This window comes from Vipera berus (genome assembly GCF_964194415.1).
Source record: "Vipera berus genome assembly, chromosome: 7".
Classification (NCBI taxonomy): Eukaryota; Metazoa; Chordata; class Lepidosauria; order Squamata; family Viperidae; genus Vipera; species Vipera berus.
Genome location: NC_138209.1, coordinates 45,876,622 through 45,891,485, shown reverse-complemented (window position 1 = coordinate 45,891,485; position 14,864 = coordinate 45,876,622). Strand labels below are relative to the sequence as shown.

Below are 14,864 nucleotides of genomic sequence, written 5' to 3'. Positions count from 1 at the left end.
TGCTGTTTCTCTAAATATCTACACTGAAATACATTTACCAGATTGTCTAAGTTTTCATAAGTAATGAAATTAAATATATCAATATAAATGGTTTACAGGTGGTATGGACAATGAATCTCCAATTTTAATATAAAGTTCACACTCACAACAGAGTGCAAGGTAAATAATGACACCACATTGCTGGCCTTGCTTCAGAAGAACAAGACACAAATAAGAATTTAAGATGAAAAAAGTGAACTGATTTTTGTTAATTAATGTATAGAATAAAACTGCACACAAAATTCATCTTTTAACACACACACAGACATGGGTAAAAATACCTTGTAAATGGTTAAATTCAATTTTTAAAAATGTGGTTTATTAGAATTCATGAAAGTAATGGGGACAGGCATTATATCACTTCAATAATGGTTCGGAGATGTTATGAGTATGCGTGTAGTGATTATGGAAAAATTGCCTATATAAATAAGTTGGGTGGTGAATGTTGGATATCTTGCATACTTAATTATGTTTTCCCCCCAGAAGCTGAAGTATTTTATCAGCTGAATGATACTTCCTTTATTGTACATCCAGGATTGAAGAGGTACCCTCTCTATGTTACACACATAAATCTAAATAATAATGCCAATAATAAGCCTTAAAACTAACTTGAGACTTCATTATGGGATTTAAAAATTGCATAGGGGCTAATGAACAATACAACTCAGGAAGTCAGAAAATAAACCTACTAATGGTTACTGTAAAGACTCTATTGCTTGACATAGCTCCACATGTAGTATCTTTGTAGAAGAAACCTCCATATCCTCAGAAATATCCCAAGCTATTATTAGTAATAGACAATACTTAAATGACCTTCTTTAAACAATATAGCAATTCTGTGACACAAAGACATCTTTTTATGACATTCTCTTTCCTACATGTAGCTAACCAGATAAGTATGCTTTTAAAGCTCTTTGTGATCTTTAATGGCTGTCTATATGTTTTGCTATGAGTGATCTGTCTCCTTTTCAGCTAGTCAGACAATTCATGAGTTGTTTAGCTGCTGATTAAATAATGTAGTGCTCTACTTAAAAGTGGTTTTCCTTCTTGTTAATGCAATGCCTTTCTATATGACAAGATACATTGTTTGGAAATATTCTTGAACTCTGCATCGTCACTAAGATGACACAGAGGAGCCCATCAACCCTGGCTAGTATGCCAAATACTACTTCAGTTGATTGTAAAAACCTTGTAACTGATTTTTTAGGAACTTGTGTTTGTAGCATTACAATAGTTACCCAAAATAACATAAGCACAGTATTCAACCAGCAATGTTCATATTGTACACATATGTAATTATTATATCCTTATGATGAATTGTACAGAATGTCCTTGTCATGGTTCCGATAAATGAAACTCATCAAAAGAACTTCAAGGCAAAAATTCTTCCTTAAAGAACATTTTATTCAGGAAACAAAGTATCGGCACTACATAGTTGAACCCCAAAACTAAATTCCCTTCCCCTGGATACAAAGTGCAATTCCCACCCACAATAAGCTGTCAAAAATTGCATTCTCCAATTAGCCTAAAATGCGGGCTTTCTCCCCAGCTCCTCAGTCCACCAAAACGTTATCAGCTCATCCTTGGGTCCCACAAAGCAGCATTATTATAATGGCTAGCTGAGCTTGAGCTTTCATCCTACCCGCCCCTTGTACACCTGATTTCTAAATGCCAGAAAAAGCATATTAAAAGAAAAGAGAAAATGGCTGCAATTTTCATCAGTTGTCAGAGCAGGAACATCCAATGTTTACAGTGTTGACATCCGCCCCCCCCTTACAAAAAGGATAAATCCTGCAATTCAAACAAAATCATAAGTTAGGGGTTGCCCTTGGTTTATTAGGGTGCTTTTCATAGAATTTACTAATGAGCCTGTCAGCTTTTAAATCTCTAGATTTTACCCATGTGGCTTCAGACAATGGATATCCTTTCCATTGCACTAAGTACTGTGACTTTCCCTTAAAAAGTCTAGAATCAAGAATACGCTTCACTTCATAATGGATCTATCCAGCTAACACTAGAGGGCCAGGTGCCTTCTTAGAGGGAGGTTGTAAGGTAGAACCCCGGAAAGATTTCAGTAGGCTACAATGGAACACAGGGTGGACTTTCCCTAAGAGTTTGGGAAGCTTTAACTTCACCTTGACTGGGTTAATGATTCTTACGACGAGGAAGGGACCTAGGTACTTCGGTCCCAACTTCTTACTAGGCAACTTAAGTCGTAAATATTTTGTGGATAAGTAAACTTTCCCCCCAACCTGGAATGATCTTTGGGGAGCCCTCTTTTTATCTGCTTGTTTTTTATTGTCTCAGAAGCCTTTTTCAGAGCAATTTTCATTTTGTCCCAAACCTCCTCCCACCCACTCACCCACTGGTCAAGCATTTGGGAAACAGAAGATCCCTGAGGATATTCGGGTATTGGGTTTAATTCTTTTCCTGTGGCAACTCTAAAAGGTGTAAAACTGGTGCTGCTGTGAACAGAGTTATTGTAAGCCACCTCTGTGAAAGGGAGGAGGTCAGTCCAGTTCATTTGCTAATAATCCACATAGCATCTGAGGTACTGCTCCAGCACTGAGTTTGCTTTTTCAGCCGCCCCATTCATAGACGAGCCCAACAGCTGCTGAACTCCTGGCAGTGGTGGCTGTGGCATCCCCAGTTGCTGCAGGTTCCCCAGCAGTTGTTGCACATTCAGGGGCTGTTGCCAACCCCACTGCTGCTGCGCTCCCACAGGCTGCTGACCTCCCAGTGGCAGTGGCTGTGGCATCCCCAATTGCTGCAGTAGTGGTGCAGCAACCTGTTGCTGCCCAGACAACAGGATACACAGCTGTTGTACTAAACCTTATTGAACGCTCACATCTGGGTGTCCTCCCTGCTTAGGCCTCAGGCTTGGGTGGTGCCAACAGTGATGCACAGGGCTGTGTGACCAATAAGTAGCAACAGTCAGGGCTCTCAAAGTACCGGTGACGATCTGGACTTCGGCTGCCCTGGTGTTGGCTTGGGCTTAGATAATGGGGCTGTCCATCAGGGCTGTCATCATAATCCTGCCATCTGGAACCATCATGGTGGCGGTGCCTGTCAAGGGATTGCAACAACTGATGCTGACCAGGGCATCTCTGGTGGCTTGGGCTCTTGCACCTTTATTGGCGCTCTGGAGTCTTGGAGGAATGGCAATGACTCGGACTGCCATGTTTAGAGAAGCAGCTGGGATTCTCCTTTCTCGCAGGGCTGGAGGTCAATGCTGGTGGCTTTGATGCCGGGAAAACCGCCTGTGCTCTATCAGTGGGCTTGAGCTTCTCTTAGGCATAGAGTGGTGTCGGCCCCATTGATCAGCGTGTTCACTGGCATGCAAAGAGTGAGAAAATTGTTCCCTGCTTCTCACCTCCAGTCTTTCGAATCTCTCTACCAACTTCTCCACTGATTGGCTACAGACCGTGGACAGGTACTTCCATTCTCCAGAGTCCTCAGTCGTTGCCAATCTTTTGGCTCCCCTATAGTCCAGGGAGCATGATCCTCGAGAGGCTCCTGCCTGCAAGCCGGCTTTGGACACTTTCAAAGAACTTGCCTTTGGCAGGGTTGCCTCGAGGTGCTTGGAGTCTCCACTGGGCAGGGTCTACTCCAATGACCAGATCAGGTCTTGTGTCTTTGGTCTTGCTCCCTGCTTTAAGGCATCAAACATTTCTTTCTCCACTGGTGTGCTGGCTTGCGCTCCCTCAGTTGAGGCAGCAGCCATGGCCGGGGTGCTGGTTACAGGTGCTTCTTCCTTCTCCATGCTGAGATCTTCCCTGAGTTTTTGTCAGCCTATCCCCCAACTTAGGGAAAGTGACTGGAGCTCAGGACCCCAAGGTAGTCAAGGTAGAAAGGTTGGTTTTGGGGTTAATGTCATGGTTCCGATAAATGAAACTCATCAAAAGAACTTCAAGGCAAAAATTCTTCCTTAAAGAACATTTTATTCAGGAAACAAAGTACCGGCACTACATAGTTGAACCCCAAAACTAAATTCCCTTCCCCTGGATACAAAGTGCAATTCTCACCCACAATAAGCTGCCATAAATCACATTCTCCAATTAGCCTAAAACGTGGGCTTTCTCCCTAGCTCCTAAGCCCGCCAAAACATTATCAGCTCATCCTTGGGTTCCCACAAAGCAGCTTTATTGTTATGGCTAACTAAGCTCAAGCTTTCATCCCAACTCCCTCCCCTCCCTTGTGCACCTGATTTCTAAATACCAGAAAAAGCATGTTAAAAGAGAAAATGGCTGAAATTTTCATCAGTTGCCAGAGCGGGAACATCCAATATTTACAGCACTGACAGTCCTTTTCATAAAACAATATGCACTTTTAAAAAAACATTAAATATTTAAAACCATTCCATATTTATTTTGTCCTTAATTTATAAGACTTCCTAACTTTGTTTCCCGTGTTACATATATGATATACATTGTGCCCTATATTTTCTCCTTTCGTGAATAATATAAGTGCAATCAAACATTTTTTCTGCTGTTCTGTCTTTTTTTAATTCCTGCCATGAAGAAGTTATCTACCAGCATCTATCAATAATTTCTACTTCAGTATCTTTGAACCAAAGTAGGATGTAAAAATATTACATATATTATATTACACAAAAAACCTTACAATTTAATAATGACAAATCCTCATATGGATGAATGACCTTGGGCACTTATTTAATTTTACTGAAATAGTGTTGAATTTATCAGACATTGCCATGTGCCCATCCCAACAAAATGAAGAGAAATTGAGAAGTTCTTAATGAATATTATGCCTGATTTGGTGACACAACTGCTGATCTTATGCCTTGGAAATTGGAAAGTAGTGATTCATAGTATACTGAAGTGGAGAAATACACACCAGTGATTCCAGCAATTGGCATGAAATGAAACACTGACAAATCCTACAAATTCCTTAGGTTTTCTGGTACCCATTAGTCCATTATGAATAACAAACCTTAAAACCTATTTCACTACATGCAGTAGAATGGAAATGCAAAAAGTGATGCAAGAAAAAGAAGCCTGACCCAAAAGTAATTTTTTTTTCATGCTACCAGTGGTGCTGGAAGTTTTTCTTGTGTGTGTGTCTTACTAAGGACTTTCAGAAAAAGGAAAAGCTTTGCAAACCTGGGCAACATTTGAAAAGCACTAAAAGTAGCTCTTCAGTGGAATGACATTCTCTAGGGAATATAAGTAAAAATATACTCACTTGCTTTTTTGGTTAACTGTGTGAGCCACTGAATATGGCATTTTATTCATACCAGTTTCCCAGAGATAGAGCAGCATAATGAAAAATGTTCAATTTAACTTTCTGCTTAGATTAATCCCTTCTTGCTCATTTAAACATTTCTCTGTGAGTTGGTACATCAGTTAAGTTGCCTTCACTTTCCTGAACAGCTTGACTGGGATCTAAATGGACTAGGGAGATGGGAACCCTTGTCAGCTGAAAGTAAAGGAGACTTAGGAGATTTAATTCTGAAGCTGAAAATGGAAAGTGTAAAATCTGGGTTAATACTAAATATGAAGAAGACAACAGTAAATTTAATCTTAAAGAAACATAATAGATAGTTTTATTTTGGGGGGGCTCAAGAATAAAGACAGAAAGCATGCTAAAAGTGTAGAGATTGATTTTCTGGAATAATGCAATAAGGAACTTAGACAAGGATGTGAAAGTTAAATTGCAATAAAAAATTAGTTACAGAGATGGTCTTTCCAGTTGAAAGATATAAAATCTGGACACTTAAGGAAGAATGGGTGAAAGAAAATGGAAACCAATGAATTATGACTCTGAAGTAAGTTGCTAAGAGCAGCATGAGCCTCAGGAAGACCAAGTCAACCAGCCTAGAACCAATAAAAACTGACTGCTCACTTGATATGATAAGTAGAAAGCAGAAATTTCAAAAATATTATGACTGGAAGACTGAGAGAAGAATAACAGACATCAACAGGTAACATAAATAAACAAGATCAAAGAGATTAGCAGAATGGTCTTGGAACGGCTATGAGTTAATTTGAAAGAAGATCAATATGGTGAGCGTTTGTCCATGCAGTCACCAGGCACTGAATCTGACTCAATGGCATATAACCTTAAACTCCTTCATTCATCAAAATGCTTTATGTATTATTTCCATCTTGCCATGAATTATTCTTTTGAGAAATACTAAATCTCAGAGTCAGACATGATTAAGTACACTTTAAACAGAAAGTGTTAAAACAATTTTAAAATAAGAAGAGTGCCAACTATTGGACCTATAAAATGATCCTGTTTTTAGCCAGTTATACTGTATTGGTTAGTCTAGTATTTTCTCTTGATGCATAAATAGGAACTGTTTAAAACTTGGGCTTCTCTGCCAAAGACCTAACTACTGCAGCAGCCTTAAGCAAAATATGCCCATATCCACTTGTGTGCTATTAACAATCAATTCCTATTCATTCAAAAATCAATGCATAACATACTATTCAGTTTGCAACTGAATTGAGAACTTTATGGAGAAATGTCAAAAATGTATGTGTACCTGCCCTTTCTCTCTTTTATCACTTCAGTGCAATAAAAGGGGAAAGGTGAGAGTGTCCCTTTTAATAGTACAGGACAAGACAGGACAAGTGCTGTTCAAAATACTCCTATACCAAATATTTCTGTAAAATGTCATTGGTTTTCTAGTTCAGCACAAAATCCTTCTTCTTAATGAAATGCCATATTGGTGTCTCCCAACTTTTAAATGCAAATAACTGTGTGGGAAAGGGATAGGTGAACTTTCCATGTAGCCTTAGGATACCAGAGATGTCTCTTTTGATTCTGTGCACTGCCTTTCAATATGGGCACTGCTGTTAATTAGTGATAATCAGAAAGTTTATGATGTTTTTTTTGATAGAGTCTCCTTTCTATTGATCACAACTTTGCCCTATTTAGAAAGCAGGAAAATGTTTCCTTTCTATTACTGAAACATTTTATGTTCTTTGTTTCTCTTCTTTCCTTGGACTAAGATGGACTGGAAATGTATTTGTAATAATAATAATAATAATAATAATAATAATAATAATAATAATAATAATAATAATAATAATAATAATAATAATAATAATAATAATAATAATAATAATAATAATAATAATAATAATAATAATAATAATACAGATCTTTCATTATTGTGACAGGTAGTTTTACCCAGGATTTGTGATCATTGTCAGAACCATGTGAGTATGCTAAAGAGAAAAGAGTTAGGTGATACAAGAAAGAGCTAAAATTAAAAAGAGAGAGAGAAAGAGATAAAGATAATATACCACATGGCATTGCGCAGCTGGAGCATCGGACATTTGTTGCACATTTTCTGCTGGCGTCTTTGACGGGTCTGGAGAAAATCTAGATGGATGATGTTGGCATTCAGGGATGGGAGCTATCTGAATGGAGAGAGATGCTTTGTGTATCTCAGGCACGGGGTTACAGACAGGTGAGGGAGACCTCCATGGAGCTGCTGAGGCACCACCAGACTCAGGCGTTTGCTGTGTATGAGAAGGAACACTACTAGATGCATTTTGTGCCTGAGTTAATTTCAGGGTAGAAACTCTACGTTTCTGAGGCTGTTTGTGGCCTTGATGAACAGTGGTTCTAATGCCAGCTATTGTTTTTGTGCTAGAAACTGAGGCCAGTGTTTTTGTGCTTTTTTGTGTGCAAGACATTTTTGTGTTAGACTTTTTAGAATAAATTGTCCTCTGAAGAAACTCCTTGTTAGTAGAGTAGTTCCCATCAGGATTTGGCTTAGTTTGTTTGGTTGTTACAGAACAGGAGTTACTTCCACTCTTCTTTAGATTAGATATTCCAGATCTACCAAAACTTTTTTTCCTAGGGAGTAGGGAGGGTGCCTTATTTGCCAAAAGCATCCACACAACAAAAGAATATTACAGGAAAAAGAGACAAAGCAAAACATTAGCAGGAAAGTAAAGTTGTCTTTTAAAATCTAGGCACTAATATGAACTCTGGCATAGTAATCAGCGCTCTTGAATCAAGCGGCAAACTACATTTCAAAAATATTTTATCTTGCTAGATGGAAAATTAGCACATATTTATTTTACATCTCTACCTTTAAAAATGTAACATTGAGTTGAATGTAGCTTTTACTTAAGTTATTGCAAATACACACTCTTTCTGTGTAACAACATGAGCATAAAATATTTTACTTTTAGAGCAAATCTACTGGTTATCAGAACTGTTAAGGCAGAGAGGAAAAAATGCACATGCATGGGATAGATCATGCAAATAAACTATTCTGGTGCAAATCCATATGTGTGTGCATGCACATAACCCCCAAAATTATTAATTTATTTACTTAACAGTTCTTGTATACTGCCCATCCTGCACACTCTAGGCAGCTAACAGTGCAAATAGATAAACTACCTCCCAAACCTCAAGTAGATAGAAATACAGATAAAAAATAACTTCCAACAAATACAAATACCATAAGCCTGCAAAGTTTGATAGAGTTGAAAGAATTGAGCCAGTGAGAATGCCCACCTTTGAGGCCTCTCAAGTGACAATTCTGGAAACCTGGGACCTGCCGTGAATTGACCCTATTTGATCTGACTGGTTTAGCAGAGGAATATAGGAGAATATGGTCCGCTAGATATCAGATCTGAAGATTATGTAGGACCTTAGGAGTAATAACTACACCTTGAATTATAGGTGAAAGCCAGCTGGTAATCACTGTAGCTTGTAAAGCACCTGGGTAACTTGAATGTATTGAAACACATTCATTTCTACTCAGGCCACTGCATTCTGCAGCAGCTAAAGTTTTCAGTTGTTTTTCAAGGGTAGCCCAATGTATAGTGTGTTAGAATGGTGTCATGGCTACGCAGGTTCCCCCTTTGGAGGAGGAGTTGGAACTGGGACCATCTGTCGGGGATGGCATCATCCCTTCTGAACAAGTGGAGAGTCCAGGGGCAATCCCAGGGCTGTTTGGCAATGGGGGTGGGGCGCAGCTGATTGGACGGAGAGCCGCCTGCAGCAGTGGATTAGCTGCAGAGGGCAAGCAGAGATGACAGACTCCAGATCATCTCTGACAAGGAACAGCTGCCTCCCCTGCCTGATCTGCAGGTGAGGAGAGCAGCGTGAGGGGAGGCAGAGGAGGTCAGCAAGGCTGCTTTTGAAGTAGAAGCTCTGTCCTTCCTCACTAGAAACACCTAGGGAAGGCCAATTTAGCCAGACGCTGGGGTAAGATGTGTTTGTCAGGAACTCCTGTTTGCCTTGAATGTGTGCCTTCACAGCTTTTGTGAATACTGTTTTGTGAATTTTGGATTGTGTTTCTTAGCCAAACTTCGGACTTCGCTTTTGAACTTTGGACTTGGCTCTCTGACTTCGAACTCTTGGATTGTGCTTTGGTTTCTGGAACTCTGGACTTGTGTTGCAGACTTGATACTTGTGGGTATTATTACTTCCCTCTTTGCCTTGTGGGTCAGCTAGGACTTAGTTCCTCGAACCAGGGAATTTAGACTGAGTGAAAATTGAGGGCTGGGGCTGAGCTTCACTGACACCATTGGTGGGACATTTGGTGCCATGTTAAGTGTGCAATAAATGGACTCTACTTAACATCTGTCTTGCCAGCGTGATTTGGGTCAGAACAAGTACCTAAATGGGATATGACTAGGACATGACTAACTGTAAGTAGGGTCTCTTGGTCCAGGAAAGACCACAACTGGCAAACAAGTTGTACTTGTGTAAATGTCTTCTTAGCTATATTTGCCACTTCCTCCTTAAACAGTTATGCCTCTAATATCTAGGAGAACCTCCGAACTGTGGCCCACTTCTGAGCAGGAGAGTACAGAGACAGGATTTCCCTGGAATTGTTAAGCCCAGAAATTCCAAACTGCTTCTTTTTTTGAAGCATATATTATTTCAGTAAAACAACTGCTCCTAACCTGATGCTGAATAAGTGTCACATTTTCAAGACTATGGATGGTGGGCTTGCAGTTTAATGCATATTGAAAACATCAGATCAGATGGAGCAGGATTTTATTTTATTTTTTAGAAAAAGAGGTCTATGCCAGTATTTTTAAGTCAAAGGACATTTCGTAGCTGGATGCTTTACTCCAGGAAACAAATTTAGAGTAGCAGATAATAACAAACTGTGTATAAGTAATATAATTTTTGTCCATATAGCCAAGATGTAGATGTATGTCAGATGTATGTATGCCTGACTAATATAAGTAAGGTTAGGATAGCATCCAGGAAACATTCATCCAAAGGAAATAACCCTTTCTGTTTTTGAAAACACAGCATTGAAAGTGGAAGTGTGACTGTATACAGCTCCCTGTTTACCTGATTTGGTGATTTCTTTTCTTGTAGGTTTGGCCGGACACTTCGAAAGCCCTTTGCTGCAAGAGAGGAGCTGCTAGTGTCTCCATTCAGTGTCTCTCTACTTCCAATGTTAAATGATCTCCAAGCTTTTATGTGGAAAGAAATCCAAGTAAATTTATTTCTGATACAGAAATCCTTTGATAATGTAACAAGTGAAATCAGTTCTATTTTTTAAAGAAAAAAAGATCTCTTTGGAGAGAAGCAGTGGCATCAATGTGAAAAATGAAAGGATATGAATATGAATATTCATATGAATATGAATCAGCATCATAGGACAGAGTTTTATTATAAAGAATAATGAGGAGGTGATGTTGGGCCCACTACCATTGTTCAGCTGAGACAAATGACTGTTTTGTCAAGCAGCATCCATAAAACAAAATGGCATAGATGACAGTATGAATATAAAGTCATTGTACAGGTATCATTATTTGCCCTTCCTTACCCCCTTATGAATGGCCCAACTCTGATTTTTCATAATAGTCCTTCTCGGTGGCATTTCCACCAGTTCATTTTATAATTTGACAAAGAACTAAGCCTTTATTTAGAAGTGGGAAATCCATGTTCCATTTATAATCCTGAAGTTCCATCAACCTGGTATTGAGGAAATCATTAGGACTCAGTTAAAGAGATGTCAAGAGACCTATCATATGCACTAAAATAAAGAAATTATAGGTGTTCAGGAAAAATGACAATCTTTTGATTTTTTTCCCCTATGGAGAAATTTCTAAAATCTTTTTGTGCTTAAATATAACTGCTAATCAAATGCTAGCAGCTGGAAAATGGAATGTTCCTACACTTTGGGCAAAATTCAGACAGCTGGCTTAATGGGTTGTTCCCCAGGCTATGAGTCATTTCAAAGTATGCCAGCCTAAATTCATAGCTCATCTCTGTTCAACCTTATTAACAATGCCAGTGAATGGACTTTCTCTTAAGAGTGTACTATGGAAAAATATAAGGTGCTGAATATCCTTGCCAACAGAAAAAATAATCTCTTTTTTAATGGAGAATGGGAATAAGACAGATGGTTAGATCAGTGGATTTAATCATCTAGGTCAGGGGTCTTCAAACTTGGCCCTTTTATGACTTGTGGACTTCAACTCCTAGAATTTCTCAGCCAGCATGCCTGGCTGAGGAATTCTGGAAGTTGAAGTCCACAAGTCATAAAAGGGCCAAGTTTGAAGACCCCTGATCTAGGAGAACCTGATCTAAGGTATGGCTGATCTACAATGGTGATACAATGAAAGCCTTCTAATGTGCTAAGTGGGGAGCAGTCCAGTAAAACAGGAGAGGTTATATTTTCTTGTTTTACTGGAAATTACCAGCCTCCCTCCTGACATGGAGTACCTGTAGCACCTGATTCAGAGAGATAGTTGATAGAAACTTGGAGACTCTATCACTTTGCTTCAGTATTTCTTGGCAACCTTCAGGCAGGTGGCTTGGAGCCTGGCTGGGAAATTCTGGGAGTAGAAATCCACCCTTCTTAAAGTTGCCAAGGTTGAGAAACATTGCTCTACATTGCCATAAATCAGATGGTTCAAATCATCCACAGGGTGGGGTGATGAGCAAAATGCTTGGAAGACTGGTTCTAGTGATGGTAGCTCAATATTAACTCACTGTCCTTGCCCTGTTGAAAAAAATGCCCTGCCAAAAAAAGCAAGGGGGTGGGGATAATGCAGACATAGCTTCCCCACCAGAAAAAAAAATCATGGCTTGTAAAAACAAGTTCCCCAGCCCTTCTTGTCATCATAGTATCTCAGGCTTGGGTCAGAAGATGGAAAACACGAATTTCACACTGGATCAGAAATTCTGAAGTCTGATGGTGTCTACTATGGACTAGGGATCAGAAGAAGACTTCATCAGGAGAGGATAGTCTTAAACATTGCCTAGTTATAGCAGCACCCCTAAGAAGAAGATAGGGGAATGTGTGCACTAGTTAGTTTGATATCATGGGAGTCGCCAAAGACTAAAGGGTCTATTTTTCTGTTGGTAACTGTCTGAAGAAGGAACAAGATAAATGGATCTTTTGCAATAATTATTTGATAGCTTTTACATTTAAAAGCTGTGATGGCACAGTGGTTAGAATGCAGTAACTGCATGCTAACTCACTGCTCACTCCAGGGATTTGATTCTGAACAGCTCAAGGTTGACTCAGCCTTCCATCCTTCTGAGGTTGGTAAAACAAGGACCCAAACTGTTGGGGGAAATATGCTGACTTTGTAAACTGTTTAGAGAGGGCTGTAAAGCACTATGAAGCCGTATATAAATATAAGTGCTATTGCTATTGCTACGTTTAAATCTATCTTTGTGGTGGGTGGGGGTATAAGAATAAAGTATGCATCTAAAAATGCCACATATATGCCATATTTAAAAGTCTGTATCTTCAATTATAAGGATTTTTTCAAAGGTTTTTGCTAAAAATAAAACAGTTACGTTCTAAACCAATGCAATTCTTTTTTGCTTTATACTATTTTCTAATAAGAAAAACATTTCCAGTACTGTCAGAATGGTGTAGGGATTCCTGCTTGGGCAGGGCGTTGGACTAGATGATCTACAAGGTCCCTTCCAACTCTGTTACTCTATACTATTCTATACTTCATGTTGAAATTACTGGCTGCATTCACATGACATTTTGGTCCAGGAATAATTTACCTAACCATTTACTCAATGAACCCAATTTTATGGTCTGATACATTAGCTAAAATGTGGTCACAAATGTTGTGGATCATTGTGTTGTGTAAATATGGGGTCTTCCTTGATGAGTCGACTAGATTTAAGCAAGCCACTCAGAATTAGAAGAAAAAGTTTCAGTAATATAAAATGGAGTGCTTTTAGGTCACACATTCAAAGGTTTCTTGTCCATGGTAAGATCATTCCCAACTTAGTAAGATTTATAGGAAAACAACAGATGAAAAGTATGTCTATACATACAGCATACAGTACAAATTCTGTAATGAGGCAAAAATGAAACTGTGCATTGTGACAACACAAATCCTGGCCTTCTGTACATATATCCTGGGAGAAGTATGTTAGTCATGGCATGTCAATGAAATGCCATGACAGACATTTTGTTATGGATGGCTATACAAACACATGCAATATTATAGTTAATTTATTTTTGAAAAGTTACCTGAGTCTGGTGAATGGGAATCAAGTCCTAGAAAGAGTAAATACTGAAGTTAATATATGGGGAGTTAGATTAGGATTCTTACAACTTGTTTTAGTCTCTGAAATTCAGGGAAATTTACTTACCAAACATACACTTTTTAGAATATTATAATTTTAAATGCCTATTTTGAGAACAGTCTTCAATGAACTCAGTGAGTTATAAATGAAAATAACCAGCACATTCTTTTGATGAATTTGATTTTTGCTTGGTCCAAACTTCCTTTTATTTATGAGTTCAACAACTTGGTTCATATTTATCCTAATCCAATTGTCAGTTCATATACAAAATTGGGTCATCAACCGATGTTTAACTATCTCCATGGTGGCAGGGGTAGTAATATTAATGTATATCTGAAAAATTACCCATTACTATTTTAAACACTAATATTTATTATACTTCTATTTCAAGATCCAAACTCTCTGGGTAGATTACAAACTGCTAAAAAAATTAAATACATGAGACTCAGCAATGTTTGGGGGACATTCAGGAAAAACAAAAAATAAATGAACCAGAACAATGTTTATCAAATGTCAGCAACCTATCAGTCAGAGAATTCTGGGATTTGAAGTCCATACATCTTAAAGTTGCTGAGATTGAGAAATGCTGAAAAAGTTGCTGAGGTTGATGAATGCTGATCTAGAAGCTCTTTCCATTTTCATTGACAGTATTTTGGCAAGAACACATTAATTTGTAATACCTTTCTCTGTATAAATCATTTAAAATTGTATGTTTAATTAATTTTAATTTTAAAATTAACACCATAATTATGTAAAAGACACATTAAAACATTTTACAGATTATTTAGCAATCAATTTAAAAGAAGCCACAATAGCTGTGGAAATTAACCCCTCTAAAGTAGCTGAACAATAACCTTTATGTACTAAAAACACTGTGTTTTCTCAATGCTATAATGTCTTTGCAAATGTCCTATTAAAAAATAACCACAAAGCACACACTGATTTATTGGAATTACTCTTCCCTTCTGGTACCTATGCATAGTTTAAGACACTACAACAGAGGTCCCCAACTTTTTCGGCACCAGGGACTGGTTCTATGGAGAAAGGTTTTTTTCCACAGACCAGAGAGTATGTGGTTTTGTGTGCTGCCTGCATCCTGCAAATGGGGCTTTGCTTGTTTGTGCAGCCCGGCTGCTAGCATGCCGGGGCCCGGTACCGGTCTACGGACCAGGGGTTGGGGACCCCTGCACTACAAGAATAGTAACTCAATAACTGTAGGTCTATTCAATTATACTCAGAATTACAATTAATCTTCTAATATGATTTATCTGACATAATTTATCTGATTAAATTATCTG

At 38.5% G+C, this 14,864-nt stretch overlaps 1 protein-coding gene across 1 annotated transcript in view; it reads right to left on the bottom strand.

The window, feature by feature from the left end:
- The window catches only part of SORBS2 (sorbin and SH3 domain containing 2), a 178,514-nt gene that overhangs the window by 81,214 nt on the left and 82,436 nt on the right, over nucleotides 1-14,864 (bottom strand). Inside the window, exons 6-8 of the mRNA XM_081332252.1 lie at nucleotides 13,511-13,537; nucleotides 10,345-10,469; nucleotides 7,317-7,895 (exon numbers count right to left, since the gene is read on the bottom strand). Coding sequence (XP_081188378.1) covers nucleotides 7,317-7,895; nucleotides 10,345-10,469; nucleotides 13,511-13,537 — 731 coding nt within the window. The remainder of the gene's footprint in view (nucleotides 1-7,316; nucleotides 7,896-10,344; nucleotides 10,470-13,510; nucleotides 13,538-14,864) is intronic.